Source organism: Cyprinodon tularosa, unplaced genomic scaffold (genome assembly GCF_016077235.1).
Source record: "Cyprinodon tularosa strain WSP-4 unplaced genomic scaffold, ASM1607723v1 ctg818, whole genome shotgun sequence".
NCBI lineage: Eukaryota > Metazoa > Chordata > Actinopteri > Cyprinodontiformes > Cyprinodontidae > Cyprinodon > Cyprinodon tularosa.
Genome location: NW_024039583.1, coordinates 258,260 through 277,025, shown reverse-complemented (window position 1 = coordinate 277,025; position 18,766 = coordinate 258,260). Strand labels below are relative to the sequence as shown.

Below are 18,766 nucleotides of genomic sequence, written 5' to 3'. Positions count from 1 at the left end.
AAAAAAATTGTACTGCTACTAAGTGTCTTTATCACTGTTTTTTTATTTTGTGTAATTCTAGGGGGGTGAATGTAACCTGGTTGTTGTTATACACAAAATGTCTTCTTTTTTTGTTTGTTTGTATTGTTCTCCACCTGACCGAAAAGCTGTCATTGTTTTGAACGTGTTAGTTTAAGAACGGTAGCCCCTCCCTTTTTTTATTTCTTCTTTTATGGTTTTGTCTTTAAAATGTTTGCGTCCCTTAGGCCCTCCCCTTTTGTCATGTTGTCCTGCGGGAGAGGTGTGTCCTATTTATTTCCTATCTAAATACTTCCAGTTTATTTATAGATTTATTAAGTTAATTTCTGTTATGTATTTTTGTTTGTGTAGGACTTGGAGCGGGCAGCTTGTAAAACGATTGCTTTTCTCTTTAATGTTTTCGTCAGGTATGTTGTGTAAAGAAGGTTTATTTTGTTTAATGTTGTGAGACATGATCCGCGCCTTTTGTCATGTTGTCCTGCGGGAGAGGACTTGGAGCGGGCAGCTTGTAAAACGATTGCTTTTCTCTTTAATGTTTTCGTCAGAATAAATCGAAGAAAGCCAAACCGAGTCACGGCCTGACTAATTACCAATAACCAGCACAACGCAGAAGGGAACCGGTTACACCAGCATAGAAACTGCTTTCTGTCTTAAAGCTTTGGCATTTCCACTAACTGGTTCACTCAGTAACAGCTTCCACACTAACGGCTAAAGTTGTAAGCTGACCTGTGAGAGCTGAGGCATGGTGCGTTCACTGATCCTGTACCCATGAGCATCCCTCCTTCCAGTCCTTGCATTATTCTTCCTGTGTCCATATATTACGTACTGATTGGCACTATAAGCTTGTTTTTAACTTGACTCCAATCAGATCCTGGTCTTTGTGAATTCAGAAGCTGCTCCTTGTGCTGAACTTCAGCTGCAACGTGAAAACTTGAACCATAAGCTCAGCTAAGCCTTCATGGCGCTCGCTTATCACCAGCTGTAGATCAGATCTCTATAGCCTCTTATCCACTGAAAATACCGGGTTAACTTGTGTTTTTCAAACGTGGGTCGACCCACTAACAATCGACATTTGGCTCCCCTCCCACTGGCAAAGAAAAAGCTGCTCTAACCCCTACCTGTCCACTGCATCACCTCTGTCCCCCTGCAGCTGCATGATGGTTTAGCGTTGATGATGTCACCAGTGTGACAGAAATCAGGAAAGTAAACAATGGAGAGCAATGTGTAAGGAAGGCAGGCTCAGTCAGTGTGCTTTATTGTTTCTCTACTATCTGTCTGAATCCCTCTCACCAGAGCTGCTCCATGATCAGAAGCGACTGACGGTGTGTTGACGCCTGTATGTTGTGTTCAATGGTGTCACGTAATTTAACGGGTCAGCCTGGCTCCAGTGTTCCCACAGCATGCTGGTCAGAGTCGAGGCGATTTTATCGCAGGTTGATTACCGAGACACGTGTCAGTGAGCTATTCCCACTGCCCCTCAAAGCCTGTTGTTCCCAGTTTTAAACTGGTTTTCTTCCAGTGGGAAAGGGAAATAACCGACTACGGTTAGTTCAAGGGTTTGCTGATGAGGCCAGTCAGACAGAAATTTGGGTTTCTTACAGAGGAGCTGTTTGATAAACCGACAGGTAATGTTTGAGAATTGAAGATTTACTGCAGTAGTAGTCTCACTCTTTTTATTGTAGATGTCTGATGGCGGCTTCCAGCTAATCTCCATCTTATTTTAGCGTAGCTCAGAGGGAAAACCGACTCAACAACTTCCTGCAAATGAGATGTCTGCACAAAAACTTTTTTTCTCCCCCCATATGTTACCAAGATTTCTACTTTGTGCAGAACACTGCCAGAAATTTGAATCTAATTAAATAGTTTTCTCTTAAAATAAGTGCCCTTGTTCTTGAATTGAGGTAGGTGAGACTCTTTCAATGGAAAAGGACAATTTGCATTTAAAATAAGAAAAACAATTGCAATGTCTTATTTCAGGCGCATATGTAGTCAAAATACTAATTCTACTGGCAAATAATCTTATTTATCTGCTCAAATTAACGTTAAATACACTTAATTTTTTACTTATTTCTAGGAAGATAGTGCAGCAGCATCGCCTTATTTAGTGACAGCAGTGTTCGATCATACGTCTGACAGCCGGAGTGCCTCCTTTCTGCACTTCACTGCTCCTCAGAAATGAAATTTCTGCGAGGCACAAAGGGAGCCCTGGTGGCACTAGGCCGTGATTTAGAACACTTCCAAACGCCATATGTCATCCATTAACACCTCTAAGACAGCTGCAGGAGCAGAATGAATGCGGCGCTGCGGCTCACCTGCAGGAGCGGCACTAGCCTTCTGTCCTCCCAGTCAGTTAGCAGGTGTTAGAGCGGCTCCATAGACGTTAGAGAAACATAACCTTTTAGTGCTTCCATTTCCATCGGGTATGAAGATGCATCATTAAGACAGTGACGTTTCTGGAATCGGGTTCTGTCCTGTGTTCAGGAATGAAGGATCTGCGCTCTGAGAGGTTAACTGGTCCATCCCTCCAGCATCCAGAGGCAGGGGGGGATTTACTATTAGGAAATACTATGCAGGTGCCTAGGGCCCCAAGTTCCTGGGGGCCCCATAAAACTGTGTTTACATGTCTGGTTAATGCAACTATTCCTTATTTGTCCACATTAATTATGTTGTTGATAAAAAAAATTCTCTAATTCTCTAAAATGTCATCATAACGCTGATAATATTAAGTGTGTCTCATCCCCCCCCCTTCAGTGTCCACCATATTGGATCAGTCCATTTGCTGCACATGTCCAGAAAGGTCCAAACAGACAGCAGCAAACCATTTGAAAACAAACCATGCAAAGAGCAGTGTTGCCAACTTAGCGCTTTAGTCGCTATATTTAGCCACTTTTCAGACCCCTCTAGCACTTTGATTTCTAAAAAGCTCCTAGCGCCAAATCTAGAGACTTTTTTCTGCTACTGGAGACTTTGGAGACAACATCTAAAAGCAGCAAACTCTGCTCTCCAGAGCGAGTAGATTGGTAACCCCGCCTCCTGCTCTCCTCTATCTTGTCTGCTGTCATGATTCATGCAGCTATTATTTCATCCAAATGAAAAATGGAGAACAGATAAGCAGATCATGGCTTGTCTACAGTGAAAAGAAGGACTGGGTTATTTACTTTGGCCTTTTTGGAAACACAGGAAGGAGCAATCAGCTAAGTGAGCTTAGTGCTTGGAAAAAATCTTTCATTCCTTTAGAGACAGCATGAAAAGTCAGCTGAGTACAAAACATAGAGAGGAAAACAAGAAGAAAAGGGACAAGAAGAGAGGGACACAACCTAGAACAGATAATGGATTAGGCTTGGGTCGGATCGGGACGCCGATATTGGCAAAAAAAATGTGTATCGGCAAAGCATGTAAAATGCCGATCCAGACTGCCGATCCAGTTTTTAAAAAAAAATCCGGTCCGTATTTTCCAGTTTCGCCGATTGAAACAATCCATTCCACTATTTTGCGCCAGTGTTTCCCTGTTTTGCATTTTTATTAAAACTTACAGTAATACTTGCACCGTTAACTGTTTACGGTTTTACTGTTCACTGTGCAATTTCAGATTGCTATTCATAATTTTGTCCAGTTTGTGTTTATCTCTTAATAAACAGGTAAGTGTGTTGTTACCAAGCATTGTGTTTTATTCAATCTCACCTAATTTAGCTGGCTAGATGTTATCAAGAGTACTAAAACCCTTTTCAACATGAGTCTTACAACTAAGGCTAAATACTTTAACTTAAACTTAAATACATGCTCGGATAGGCTGGTATCGGCCAGTATCGGTATCGGATCGGAAGTCCAAAAACAATATCGGTATTGGATCGGAAGTGCAAAGACCTGGATCGGGACATCTCTATAATGGATGTCTATTCTATTAACATTTCTCTATCTGTAGAATGGGTCTTTTGCTGCCTGTCTTTGCCTAGGGCCCCAGGTTTCCTAAATCCGCCCCTGTCTAGAGGGGATCATGGTCCAGTCTGCAGTATCGGCTGGTTAGAAGCTCTGAAGGAGGCAGATGAACACAAACCACTCAAACCAAAGGTTTGCTTTTGGCTAAAGGTCATTTTAATGAGTTTCCTTAGAAAGGCTCTACTGTCTCACAAATATTGACACCCCCACATCCCCCAAGCTGTTCCTGCCCACTGTCAGTCAGCTGGCTGAAGGAAAAAGGCTATCGGCCAGCAAATAGACAATGTGGCGAATCTTATCGTTGGGATTGTTGCATTTCTTCCTGCATTAAAAATAACAAACGAGAAATTACAGCTTTAATGAGAAAGGAACAGAAAAAAAAGTGGTGCTGATGGTGGGGGTCCAAACCTTTGCTGTTGGGGCCTTCCCCTGTGTGGGAGTTCTCTGGTTTCATTCTGCTTTCTCAAAGCCTGCTGAGTTGAAGGGGTGACGCTAAATCATAGGTGCGGATTAGGGCTGCAATTAATGATTATTTTGCAAATTGATTAATCTATTAATCTGCCAAAGGTTCCTTAAAGAAGGTTTTTTTGGGAAATTTAACCAGGTGAAACATTTTTTCCACTTAAATTCTGGATAGAGGGGTAGGGGTCCTCCTGCAGTAAAGAAGAAAAAGATTGTTGTCTTAAATGTAAAATTTTTATATATATATTTTGATAATTCTGGTATAATGTCTATGGGTCACACCTGTATAATTGGGTCACTGTCAGCTAAAGGTATGGTTTACAGTCTCTATACTTCAGTAAACGATTAATTGATTAATAAATTAGTTGACAACTATTTCAATAATAGATTAATCTGACTAATTGTTTCAGCCCAAATATGGATGTTTGTGAATTAAACAACCGTTTAATTCGATTTGCATTTATGCACTGCAAAAAATGTAAATGTAAATAAGTAATTTTTTTCTTAAAATAAGTTTATTTTTTCTTTAATTGAGGAGGTAAATGAGGCACATTGGCAGTGGAACAAGAAAATTTACATTTAAAATAAAAATTAAAACAATTGCATTGTCTTATTTCTAGTGCCTATTATCCAATCATCTTATTTTAAGAGTATAAACACTCATTCCATTGGCAGATCATCTTATTTAAATGCTCAGATTAAGGATAAATACACTTAATTTAAGACATTTTTCTTTTTTGCAGTGTGGTTTTATTTTGCATAACATTTTCAGCGAGCAGGAAAATGTTGCTTTTGCTCAGGTCAAAAGCTTCCTTCTGTTTTGGTTTTATCCTCTAAACTGTTTTGGAGTTGATGTTTTAGCTCCTGAAACGAGCAAAGTGCCGCAAAGGAAAGAACGACACAGAACAACCTAAAGGTTCGTCGTTGTTTCCTAGAATTTGATGAAGAGCAAAAACAAAACTGAAAAAAAGGAGAAATTGTTGCGTTGGATGTGTCCGTCCTCTGCAGCCTGTCTGACAGCCTACTAATCCTCACCCCCCATCGTAATCACCAGCCCCAAGACTGCATCTGATATTGATCACGTTATTCCAACTCCAACTAATCATTAACATGACTGGCAGTTGCACAAAGAGAAGAAAGCCTGAGCTCTTTCAAAGCTGAGCCCCACTGGCTGTGCATGAGGAGCCAGGGACACTGAATGAGGGAAACGACTCCTCTTTTATCAGCTACGCCCTTCTGTCCTCCAGATCTACATCTTTTATTCACTCCTTTTCTCTCTAAATGATCCATACTGGGAGGCCAGGTTGCTGGCAAATGCACGCATCTAAAGGTTGTTGGCTTGGTGGGGGTGGAGGGGTGGGCTATGATCTCGTTATGCTGCTAATGGAGAGGCTGGCACAGGAATGTAAGCTGTGTTTTCATTTGTTAATTTATTTATTTATTTGAGCCATTTGTTTTTTGAGAGAAGGACACAGGTGCCCTTGCAGAGCGATGTGACGTGAGCGGACTGTGAATTTGCCAGGTGGCAGAGAAAGACAGAACCGGAGGAAGTGAAGGTAATGAAATCAAAGTAGAGAGGAAAGAGGAAGCAGATAGACCCTGAGAGGAAGGGAAGTCCATCGGGAAGCTGCTAGAATCTTCTGGAAGGGGTCCGTTTGACCACCATGTTAAAGGTTTGATAGAACTGATCAGCATCCAGGCGGAGAGACTTCATTGTGTCCAATGAGGCCGGAGCCGCGTGTCCACCAACAAACACACTGCAGTTTTCACCCTGATGCGCTCACTTAGGATACCTCTCGCTGGAAGATTTATAGGCGTAGTGATTGGCTTCATCGCCCCCCCCTCCACCATTCTGCGGCACTGCCATTTGCAATGGTTGATGAGCCCCTCCGCCCTCTCAAACATGGCCGTCTCAGGGATTGGGGGTGGGGGGAAATGAGGGAAGGAGGGTTGATGGCGTAAAGCACGCCGCCTCTGATCGCTCCTCCTTCACCTCCTCCATGGTCTGGCTGTGTTCTCCATGCACCTTTCCAGGGCTCCGCTGAAGGTCATTGTTGCAGCCCTGCGCCCCTCCAGCCTCTCCGCCTTTGTTACTTTTCTCTAAGAGCAGCGAGTGAATGGACTGCCGTACTTTATAGTGCTGCGTCAAAAGAGGCGGAGTAGAGGAGAAAATGACATTTTTTGGGACCGGCGTTGGGGGGGTGGGGATGTGACGTCCTGAGGAGAGGAGGCCGGCCATTGGCTGCATCGGCTGTCAGTCCTGCGCGCTGCTGCAGACGGACAGGCCACTCGATGAATATGGATGAGAGCAGTGAAAAGGGTGATGCGGCAGGGAAGACCCCCCCTCCTCAAACCGAAGCAGGCTTGAACAATGCGTGCCGTCTTTCACTGAAAACACTCAGAGCCTGCATTAGCATTTTCTCAGACAATTGAGGCTGTGGCCAGCTGCAGGCATGGCCGGGATGCTGCGGTGAAATCTCTTTTTCTGCTCCCACTGATGAATGAGACCTTGGTGAAAAAAGGTCGACTGGCCGCATTCCTCAACACCACCGTCGCACCTATGCCTCGGCTAACGTCAGGAGCCCCTTTAGAGATTGCGCCCCGGCATTGATGGCGATCTGACAGAGGACTTTAGAAGCAGCAGATCTCAGAATGGGTAAGCTTCAAACTCTGAATGTCTGACTTGTTGAATTTATCCATCAAACGGCGCCGTGGATAGTTTCATAGGCGTCTTAGGCTCATTTGTTGGCTGCGGCTCATTTTTGTTCCGCCGTCCTTGCTCCCCATCAGGAGCAGGTTGGTCCATTGAGATGCAGAATGGGTACTTAGACGGGTAGTGAGAAGGAGGGGAGGACGGTCACAAGGCATTTCCTCCTGACCCACCCCCCCTTGAGTGACTTAACTAAACACATTTGGCTCAGAAACCGTGTCTCTCCTCCAAGCCATCCTTCCAGTACTGAGAGCGAGGGTTTGAACTAACACCCCACTGGCTTCATCTCCCAGTGTGCCCCACTGCTCCGGTTCCCTGGCGACAGGTTGCCATGTTTACTCTACCACATGACGCTATTAAAACCTGCTACTGTGATCTCAGACACTGGGACAGAATGAATTATTGACTAATGACACCAAACGTGGCTGTGAGGGTGACAGAGGGGGTCTTGGCGGCTTCCTCCCCTGCTTGGTTCACTCTGACTGAAGATGAGCAGAAAGTTACGCAGTGGGTCGGGGATTGTCTGTCAACAACAGGTCCTGGAATATTCAGATCGTTCAATGATGATTTCTCTCCTGCTGGCATGCCGTCAGTCATCCTGAAATGAGAGTGAGAGCCCAGGAGCGGTTAAAGCCTGTTACTTGATTTTTCCCATCAAGGTCATTTTGTGTTTTACGTTAAAGCAGAGGGCTGACTGCAGCGCTCTAAGATGAGACGGTTGACAATTACATGAGATACGTTAAGATTAATAGTTTTTTGACATGAATTATTCCTTAGCTTTAATCCCCCCCCCCCCCCCTGGTTTAAGGATCCTTGTCAGAACAATACAGTGATGTTCATGAAGCTGGGCGTACGTCTGAATGGAACATGAGGGGCATGTTAATGCAACAAGAGGAAGAGCTGTCATGGAAGTCACAGTGCCATGTCCTTTCACATCATAGAAGCAACAGGTTGGTGTGTCCACCCGTCCTCTGCGTCTCCAGTATTCCGTCCACACTGAGCGGTGACCCGTTGACAGACTGCGACAGCTGACACCGTCTAATGTCCAACCTGAAAGCAGAGGAGCCGTGTACAGAACGGCGCTGGGTAACGTCCCTGCTCCGCTCTGCTGACGTCATCCCTTTGGGAAGGGAAGAAGGATGAACATGACGTCATTGCATCCATATCAGCATGCGGAGAAGATGGTTGTGTCTGTGCTGAAGTTGTAGTGTGCTGCTGTGTTGCATCTTCTCCGTGACGTCATCTGGATGTTGCGTGGCTTTAGGCCCTTTTCTTCGGTTCGTCTATAACGTTTCGGGCACATTGTGGCCCATTGCTTCTCTGTGGTTTCCACTCAATCAGATTCTGAGGAGTTTTTCCAAGCTAAGGGGTGAAAGATTTTCTGCACAGTGACTCTGTCAATCAGCCACTGCTAAAAGCCACTTTAAACCACAAAAGCCCCTCCTAAATGCAGGAGATTTAAACCGTTTTGGCTCTATACTCTTTGAACAAATCTGCAGGATTGCTTCCCATATGTCCTCCACACGTCGGCTAATTACTGAGGATAATTCTGCGCGGCTATTCATGAGCTGCTTGGATGAGGAGTTGAATATAATTGTGTTTTGTCCTGACAGTTTGTGCCTCAGATTCCTTGTTTTTAGTTTTTGCATAAAGCAGGATTACTCACACTAGGCACGGATGGGTATTTATTAGAACTCCATGAAAATGGTTAAAATTAGACCTGTGCAAACCAGAAAGGAGGTCATCATTTACTCTACATGAAAATCTGGGACAGGACACGGAACATGCCACCATTCTGATGAGATGTAAAAGTACTCTGACTATCTAGAGCTTCTTCTTCAGGAATTATTAACCTTTTTATGTTCAGTCATTTACACACATTTAATGCTTTGGTGTTTTTTCCCCCACATATTTAGTGTAAATGACCTGTTTTATAGCTGCTGTACATGATGTGGCCCTTTTCCCTCTTTGTGTGTCTTCTCCCAGAGGAGGGTGAGTACTTCCTGAAGGTGCTGATCCCCAGCTATGCAGCCGGCTCTATTATTGGCAAGGGTGGCCAGACCATTGTACAGCTGCAGAAGGAGACGGGTGCCACCATTAAGCTGTCCAAGTCCAAAGACTTCTACCCCGGTAAGACGGAGCCCCAAAACTAGAGGGTCTTAGTAAGGTGTGGGGGGGTGGGGGGTCCTCATGCAGTAAAAGAGGGATGACCTTGATAAATATCCGGCATCTGCGAATCTGGTCTCATCTTAGCGTGTTGGTTTGACTGGTAGCACACAGATCCCCACAGCAGCTGATTTTAGTCAGCTACTCGGCGCCGGGGCGCTTTCCTTAGCATCAGAGCTAAATGACGTAGAGCAAACTAGAGAGAATGTAAGAGCTGAGCTCCAGTTCTCTGTCTCATCATACATTATATCATCTGCTATCCTGGTTGGTACAACGGTTTAAACCAGGCATCCCCAAAGTTGGTCCTGGAGGGCTGCCGTCCTGCAGGTTTGAGAGGTTTCTCTGCTTTAGCACAGCTGATTGCAATGATTGCAGTTCAGCAAAAGCCTGTTAATTAAATATCAATGTAAATCAGCTGTGTTAGAGCAGGAAACCTCTAAAACCTGGAGGACTGCGGCCCTCCAGGACCGACTTGGGGATGCCTGCTTTAAACGGTACAGAAACAGGACAGGAAGAGTTTGACATGGCTGCCATAGAGCGATAACCATGGAGATGTCCTCATGTGGTGGTGGTGGACGCTATCATCTGTTCTAAAACAAAGGGAACATAGGTTCATCCAACTGGTTGGTCAAACCTAAAGCAAAACTACAGCAGTTAGTTATGATTCCTATCAGCAATGTTTCTTTCATTTTCTGCTTTGTTTTGTTTCACAGCTAATGAAACATTTGCCACATTTATGCTTTTAATATCATCCTATATCTTATTATACCTCTATAATTTTCACTATAATTTTAATAATAATGTTATAATGTGTAAACTTTCTGGATATTTGTGTTAAAAATAGCTCAGTTCAATTCAGCAGAACGGGTTATTAATTCAAGCTGAATTAATAACCCCTTCTGCTGAAATAATACCACTTATCCATGCAGGACAGTTCAGAAAGACACAATCTTGCTTTTGGACAGTTGGAGCAGGATGGAGAACCCAGGAGAACCCAAAGAGACATGCAGAAAGGCCCCAGGAGGGATTTGAACCCAGAACCTTATTGCTTAAAGGCTGCTATATGTTTGGGGGCACTCATCATACTAAATACCATAGATCCGTCCTTGTTTTTATTTTCAGATTTTAATGACGTCAAACAGGCGTTTCAGTCACGTTTCGCTATATGATTGGCTAAACGTTGCTGCATGACGTAAAAACATTGTGGTTGCCCAGACAACGTTAATCAGGTAACGCTTTCTTTTACAATACATCAATAACAATGTAATAACATGGTAATAACAAAGAAAGTCACATTATATAATTTGGTAACAAGAAAAGCTTTATTTGGTAATTACTTCAAAATTAAAGTAATTTAAAATTAATTCCCTGCATGTATTTGTTATAATTGTATGTTACTATGAAACAAGGAGACTCTTGGTGGGTAATTCCCATTAGGTTACCACATAACGGTTTCTGTTTATGGCCACCACCTACTAACAGCTCACAAAGTAAAGTGTAATTATGATCAGATAAATAAATCATTATAAAACTGAACTCTAGATTTTCTTAACTAAACTAAGAGTTTAGTTAAAAAGATTGGCTTGCAGTATTCTAGGTTAGATTTTTTGTTATATGCCAAGTAATACGCTGCATTTTACTAGATAATAACACATTAATTTATTGCTGTCGGTGAAATTAATGAGTTACCTGGTAATAGCTGTTTGAAATCTTAGAAGTCTGACAGCACTTACCAAAGTTCTCCATAAAGTTTCTTCTTGTTACCAAGTAATATAGTGTAATTGGCTAAGTTATTACCATGTTATTACATGGTTATTGGTGTACAAAGAAAGTGTTACTGTTAATAACAAGGCAGCATTTGTGCCCAGACAATGATAATAACAGAGCTTGGAGCATTTGCAGTGTTAGCGTGTCAAATGACCGATGACGTTTTACCTGGTCCGTAACAAGCCTGAACCCGTCCATAGAAGCCTTTATTGCAGCAACATATAGAAAAGGGGCAGCATCTGGAGAGAAAGGACTTTCTATCAGCATATGATGAAGGACTGTTTGATCCTGTAGTTTTTCATAACCAAATATTCATGTCTGTATAAATGTTTGTAACGTGACCTTGGAAGCCTGTAGCATGTTTGGAGCTCGATTAGCCTGCAGAAAGCTGGATGTTTACAGAAAGGCAGAGTAACTTCTGTATGAGAACCTGTCCTCAATGCAGACTCACCTTGAAATGGTTTTGATGGGATATAGAGTGAGGAAAATAAGTATTTGAACATACAAGTTCTCGCACTTAGAAATCATAGGGGGGTCAGAAATTGTCATCATAGGGGCATGTCCACTAATGTGCACTAATCTTTTTTTTTTTTTTTAAGTCATAATGTAATTTTTTTAAAAATATTTATTTGTATGATACAGCTTCAAATAAGTATTTGAACACCTGTCTATCAGCTATATTTCTGATCCTCAAAGACCTGTTAGTCTGCCTTCTAAGGCTACATTCACACTGCAGCCTGAAGTGACCCAAATCTGATTTTTTTGTTCCAAATGCGACCTGTATCGGATCTTTTCATGGCTGTCTGAACAGCAAAGATACAATTTTTTCCAATGCATTCATCCGACCTGTACACCATTAATACCCGACAAAGGTCACTATTCTGTGTCTTGCTACTTAGAAGTGGCAAGAAAAACAACAACTATGACGAATAATAATGCTGAGAGCAATATTTATGTTTAACCATCTTGAAAAGATTGAGTTTTTAAGGTTGGGAAAGATCAGTAGATGCGTCCCATCACTACTATCCATGTTTACTTCTGTAAACACAGAGCATGCTGGCTTGTGACGTCATTGCGTCCTCTACTGCGCATGTGGGACAATCGGTTGTATGAATGCAGTTCACACAGGAAATCACATACATGTCGCATATATTTGGGAATGTGAACGGCAAAGCAAAGAAATCGGATTTCACAAAAAAATCGGAATTGAGCCTCAAGGCCTGCAGTGTGAATGTAACCAAAATGTCCACCAACACTCCATTTATTATCCTAAATTAGATGCACCTGTTTGAGGTTGTTAGCTGCATAAAGACACCTGTCCACCCCACACAGTCAGTAGAATCCAACTACTAACATTGCCAAGACCAAAGAGCTGTCAAAAGACATTAGAGACAAAATTGTACACCTCCACAAGGCTGGAAACGGCTACGGGGAAATTGCCAAGAAGCTTGATTAAAAAAAAGTCCACTGTTGGAGAAAATGGAATAAGCTAGACATGACTGTCAATCTTCCTTGGACTGGGGCTCAATGCAAGATCTCACCTCAGGAGGTCTCAATAATTCTATGAAAGGTGAGAAATCAGCCCAGAATGACATGGGAGGAGCTGGTCAATGACCTGAAAAGAGCTGGGACCACCGTTTCCATGGTTTCTGTTGGTATTACACTAAGGCGTCATGGTTTGAAGTGATGTATGGCACGGATGGTACCCCCTCCTAAACCAGCACATGTCAAGGCCCGTCTTAAGTTTGCCAATGACCATTTGGATGATCCAGAAGAGTCGTAGGAAAAAGTCATGTGATCAGACAGAACAAAATAAAACTTTTTCATAATTTCACTAACCATGTTTGGAGGAAGAAGAATGATGAGTATTTTACCGAGAACACCATCTCTACTGTGAACCATGGGAGTGGTAGCATATGGTGGTAGTATTTCTCTGCAGATGGTACAGGGCAACTGCACTATATTAAGGAGAGAATGACCGGGGCCATGTATTGCGAGATTTTGGAGAGCAACCTAATTCCCTCAGTTAGAGCATTGAAGATGGGTGGAGGCTGGGTCTTCCAGCATAACAATGACTCAAAGCACTCAACAAGGAGTGGCTTTGGGAGAAGTACATCATGGTTCTGGTGTGGCCTAGCCAGTCTCCAGACCTAAAACCAACAGAGAATCTTTGGCGGGAGCTCAAACTCTATGTTTCTCAGCAGCAGCTCAGGAACCTGACTGATCTAGAGAAGATCTGTGTGGAGGAGTGGGCCAAAATCACTCCTACAGTGTTTGCAAACCCGGTGAAAATCTAGAAGAAACGTTTAACGCTTGACCTGTAAGTGCAATCCAAGGCTACTCTACCAAATATTAACATTGAGTTTATCAGGTGTTCAAATACTTATTTGCAGCTGTATCGTACAAATAAATAGTTATAAAATCATACATAGTGATTTCTGGAGTTAAAAAAAAATTATGTCTCTCACAGTGGTCATGCAGCTATGATGACAATTTCAGACCCCTCCATGACTTCTAAGTGGGAGAACTTACACAATAGCAGAGTCTTCAAATACTTATTTTTTTCCACTTAAAATCTTAAACGGTGAGAAAGGAAATCTGCATGGCGTCTGAATCCAGGAGAACTTGCTCTGACCCAGAAAAAAATGTAGATTCACCTTTTCTCATTTTACCACTTCAAACTTTCAGCATTTTTTTTTCTTACATTTTTTTTACTTTTTACTTAAGGTGAAACTGTCAAATTTTCTGTGAGCAATTTCAGAGTTTCTAGCAAAGTGTCTCTCTTTACAATGAAAAAGAATATCAGATCGAGTGCTTTTCATGCGTCAAGAAAGCATCTACTGTAGTAATACCCAAACTTTGACACTTTGAAGTCAGCGGTGTTTGTCAGATAAGCATACCCGGTCAGACCAGCATACCCAAAGAAAAATACAGATTTATTCCTTTAGTTTATCCATTTAGTTTAACCCTTTAGAAAACTAAAGGGATAAACGCAAATCTGACATCTTGCGAATGCGTTTTGACTATAGGTATGCTGGTCTGCTGGGGTATGCTCATCTAACAGAACACCAACCCTAGAGCTTTAACGCTGTTCTTGACGTGCATCAACCAAATGTGGACAGATGTGCTTATCACATCTGGCCCAAGTCGGGAGGAGCTATCTTGTTCTTTTTCCTCTGCCAGTCTCTTGTGTACAATGGCAGACGGTATCCATAGAGTGGCTTGGCTTTGTTGTCAGAGTGAAAAAAAAAACAAAGTTTAAGATGTAAGTAAGAAAGTAGAATTCAAAATGCCATTCATGAAATCAGTTTATCAGGATTAAAAATGAATGTTCTGAGGCACGGATTTTCTCCTGCTGTTTGTCGTGGCCTAATGTGAAAACACAGCTTTGCAGAATGATGACATCATGGCTTGGATTCAGTGAAAGTCTCCCGGTCAGCTTGTCTAAATGATTGACGCTCGATGTCAGGCTGCTAAATTTTTGATTGTCTAATTCTAGTCTGTTGCTTCAGACAGATTCCCCGACATTTAAATCATGCTTTGTCTAAACACAGTTTCCCTGATGTGTGTCAATGCATCAGAACGCTGAAAACTATCCTTTTTTTTTTCTTGGAACTTTATAACTGTTTGAAATCAATGAATATCCAGATTTTTTTTGGGTGGAAATATGCTGGTGAAGATTCTCAGTCTTCGGGGTCATAGTCATTCCATAGAAGTTAAAACATAATCCACTGGTCTTTGTTTCCAAGTTTGAAGACATTTTGCTTCCCATCCAAGAAACTTTTTCAATTCAAAATGTCAGAAATAGCTTTGAGTTCCAGGTTTTATACATTGGACAAAACAAAGCCTGGTTTTGGCTTAGAAACATGTAAATTGAACCAGATGAAGGGGTCCCCCCCTTTGGAATGGGGGTAGTTTTGATTCTTTTGTTAGCCTGCAATGGCCCATACTTGTCTATGTCTCTGAAAGGGGGGTTGTTAAAGGGAATTGTTGGCTTGGCTCAATAGGCAAGGTCTTCTGTTTCCCTGTAAAGGGGTTGGGGCTGCGATGATAGCGGGAAGGTATTAAATGCATCGCTACCTTGTAGGTTTTTGAAAGCGGAAATCTGAGCCCCCCCCCCCCCCCCCCCCCCCCCCTGTTTAAGGTTGTTTTTTCTCTCTTAACATAAATGGCTTCCTTCACGCCCCTCTCAAACCACCTGTGTTCTATGTCCAAAATGTGAACATTCTGCTCCTTTGTCCATAAGGTGTAGATGTGATGTAGACGTGAAAATGTTCATTCAGTCTATTTGATTTCATCAGAGTCTAGCTAGCAGTCAGTCAATGCACTCAATGCATCATCTTCTTCCTTTAGATTCAGATAAACCAGGAAGTCCAATCTCTCGATCCACATTGATTCTCTTCTCTACCACAACAAACAAACCCTGTTTAATCATGTAGAGTTGGACATCCAGAGAGGAAAGCTACAGGAGAAATATGCTCATGCAGCTCAGTGACCCCTGTCAGCATCAGCTCCATAGATCTTATCCTCCCAACTCCAAACGGTTGATTCATAGAGGAGGCTGTTGGTTCGTCCTTCATGCCTCAGCGGAGGCGTTGAGCCTGAGAACAGGTGCTCAGTGTCTCTCTCTGCTTATTAGCTCCAGATGTTCGCTGCACCCAATGGGAGCAAACCCTCCTTAATGTGTTGTAGCCTTTTTTTTAACTGTATACATGAAGAAAGAAGTTTGATGCTTAATGTATGCTGGTGGATCTAAATCATCCAGGTTATAGTCATTCCAAAAAAGTTAAAGTTGAAAAACAAACCACTGGACTTTCTTTTCCAAGTTTAAAGCCATTAAGCAAAAAGTTGAGTTAGTATTAAGTTCCAGGCTTTAATAGAGTAGGGCAAAAAAAGTCTTGTAAAGGCTAAGAAAACATGCAAATTGAAACAGGAAAACCAACTCCACCCCTTAATAATGGGAGTCGTTGAAGTCGTTATTGGCCTGCAATACCCGATACTGGCTCGTTCCTCTGATCTGAATCAGCTGTATTGCTACCTTATAGGTTTTTGAGAACTGAAAACCTGAATCCACCCCCCCAAAAAACCACAACGCAGCAATACAGTTGATTCCTTCCAATACCATCTGAACCCACATTGCTATGGTAGGGGAAAAAAATATCTCTCCAGGTCAGCCAGGCCAACAATGACCCTTAACGACTGCCTTTTCAGAGGAATTGGCCAGTATCAATAAATCCATTTCTTTATTGTCAACCACAATTTACATTGCAATCCAGATTTCAGTTTCAGTACGAACCGTTAATCACATACATCAAATACATTGGGGTGGGGGTGGGAACTGACATGGGGAAGGATTTACTGAGGCCATGCGTGCCGCACAATGCTGCCTTTGGCGTGTTCTTATGGCTGCCAGGGGCCCCAGCGTGAGGCGGGTCCCTATAGCGCTGCCTTTATCTCTGTGGAAAGCTAGGAGCCTCATTGGGGAAGGAGAGGGGGAAAAGAAAAGGATATTTCACACTTTATCCTTGACAGTATACAGTTTGAGATAGCAAACTGTATCCTGGGGAGAGCAGGGGGGGGCAGTTCTTCTGTGCCCTTCCACTATAACATCCAGGGGAGATTTAGATAATTGTTTGGGTATTGCACGCTAATAACGACCTCAACGACTCCCATTATTTAGGGGTGGAGCTGGTTTTCTAGCTTTAATATGCGTGTTTTTAAGCCATTACTAGGCTTTTGTTGCGCTATTCTATAAAGCCTTGAACTCAACGCTATTCCTGACATTTTGAATTGAAAACGCTTCCTGGATGGGAACAAAACGTCTTCAAACTTGGAAACAGAGTTCAGTGGATTGTTTTTTAACTTGAACGTTTTGGATGCTTAATGTAAGAGAAGCTGTAACAAATGAGCTATCATTTCAGGATGTAAACATATGATGAAGTATTTTTCTGCCATCGGGCCACAAAGACTGAAATTGGGGTTTTCAAGAGATCACTTTATCAGTCAATCCACTTTATTTATATAGCACATTTAATAAGAAAAATGTTTCCAATGTGCTGTAAATAAAAACAAACAGAAAACCCAACACACACTCTCTGTCAGCTAAAGGCACGCTTTACAGTCTCTATACTCCGTTTAACAATTAATCGATTACTAAATTAGTTGACGATTATTTCAATAATCTAATAATCTGAATAATTGTTCCAGCCCTAGTATAATGCGTTGATGTTTACTAGTCCCCTTTAAAAGACAAGCTGCTGCTTTTTGGCCTAGTCCTCTGTTGTAGACATGGTCTCTTTTTATAAATATAACAGAATTTATACACGAAAACAAAACTAAAAGTGCAACAATTGCCTTTGCTGAAAGCAGCAGACCTTTATTTTGCTGTTAAAGTCAAACAGTGCATTGAGACTTTCATTTAATATTTTGTCTTTTTAATTAAGACCTTTGAAAGTGTCAAATGAAGAAAGATGCTTTCTGTTATTCAGGACCAGAATAGATTACAGAGATAGTTTTTATTCCAAGCACAGGAAATGTAAAGGTGCTCTTAGAAAGCTGGCTGGCAGTGTGCAGCAGCAGTCAGGTGAGTTTGAGGCTCTAATGTGTTGGAATAAAGCGATACCTGAATCATCCCTGCTCTGCAGGATCCGAAAGGATAAAAGTGAGCCTAGCTTCGTCTTCCAGGAAGTGTGTGTTTCTGTATTGCAGTGATGGGACAGGGTGGGCTTTTCTCCTGTTTTATCTTGCAGCCTGTTTCTGTTAGACATGATGAAGGGCGGTACGCACATGGGGAGACAGCCTTGTCTGAGGGAATGTGTTCCTGATCCTGGACACACTGAAGGCCTCATATGTGTGCTTATTTCCCACTTTAAAGCATGGATGTGTTCACGGTCCACCACCTGCTCACCACCATCCCCCCAACTCATTATTGTGATGAGTGAGAAGAGGAGTTCAGGGAGAGGGGTGCTGGCATGGATCTGATTGGACGGTCACTCTGGCCCACACCAGTAAAATGAAACAGCTGCTGCTGTTCAGATGGTGGAAGTCGGCGCAGGCTAAACCTTTTGTCTCCACTATGAGCTGCTAGCAGGTTTATAGGCTATAGGGAGAAAAACACTGGAGAGGAAAAATGTTCTACAAATATGAATGTAGATTTTAGGGGATTGTAGGTAAAATGTTAGCAGCGGGGGGTGGGGATGTGGGGGTGTTACCATACGAAGATGCTTTATTAAGACAGTGACGTTTCTGGAATCGGGTTCTGTCCTGTGTTCAGGAATGAAGGAGCTGAGCTCTGAGAGGTGGGCTGGTCCATCCCTCCAGCATCCAGAGGCGGGGGGGGATTTACCATTAAGGCTGATTCATACTTCGAAACTAGTTCGTCTGCGTAGGTGTCGCAGTTAATGGAAAGAAGTCCCCGCCCCCCCGCAGACACTGCTGCACCTCTCCCAAATTGTAGGTGACCGCAGACAGGAGGCCTCTGATTGGTCAAATCTACATCCGCTTGTCGGCTTGTTTTGTTTGTATGGCCGCAAAAACAACTCGTGAAGTCGGACCAGCTAGAAGAGCGAGGTGTGCGAGAACGCTGGGACCCTTCTTCCACCTGGATCCCCGCTCTTTTTCGCTCTCATGTCCCTCCGTTGTCGCACAAACTTGCCCCCACTTCTAGTTGCTAGTTCCTGATTGGCCCTCATGCGGTGTGGCGTGGCG

At 42.8% G+C, this 18,766-nt stretch overlaps 1 protein-coding gene across 2 annotated transcripts in view; it reads left to right on the top strand.

Moving 5' to 3' along the window:
* The window catches only part of nova1 (NOVA alternative splicing regulator 1), a 50,140-nt gene that overhangs the window by 9,656 nt on the left and 21,718 nt on the right, over positions 1-18,766 (top strand). Inside the window, exons 1-2 of one of the 2 annotated variants that reach the window (XM_038272102.1) lie at positions 6,508-7,072; positions 9,113-9,256. In XM_038272102.1, the coding sequence (XP_038128030.1) occupies positions 7,069-7,072; positions 9,113-9,256 (148 nt within the window). In that variant the 5' untranslated portion in view covers positions 6,508-7,068. Of the gene's footprint in view, positions 1-6,507; positions 7,073-9,112; positions 9,257-18,766 lie in introns of those variants that run through there. The other variant, XM_038272101.1, reaches the window with a different exon arrangement.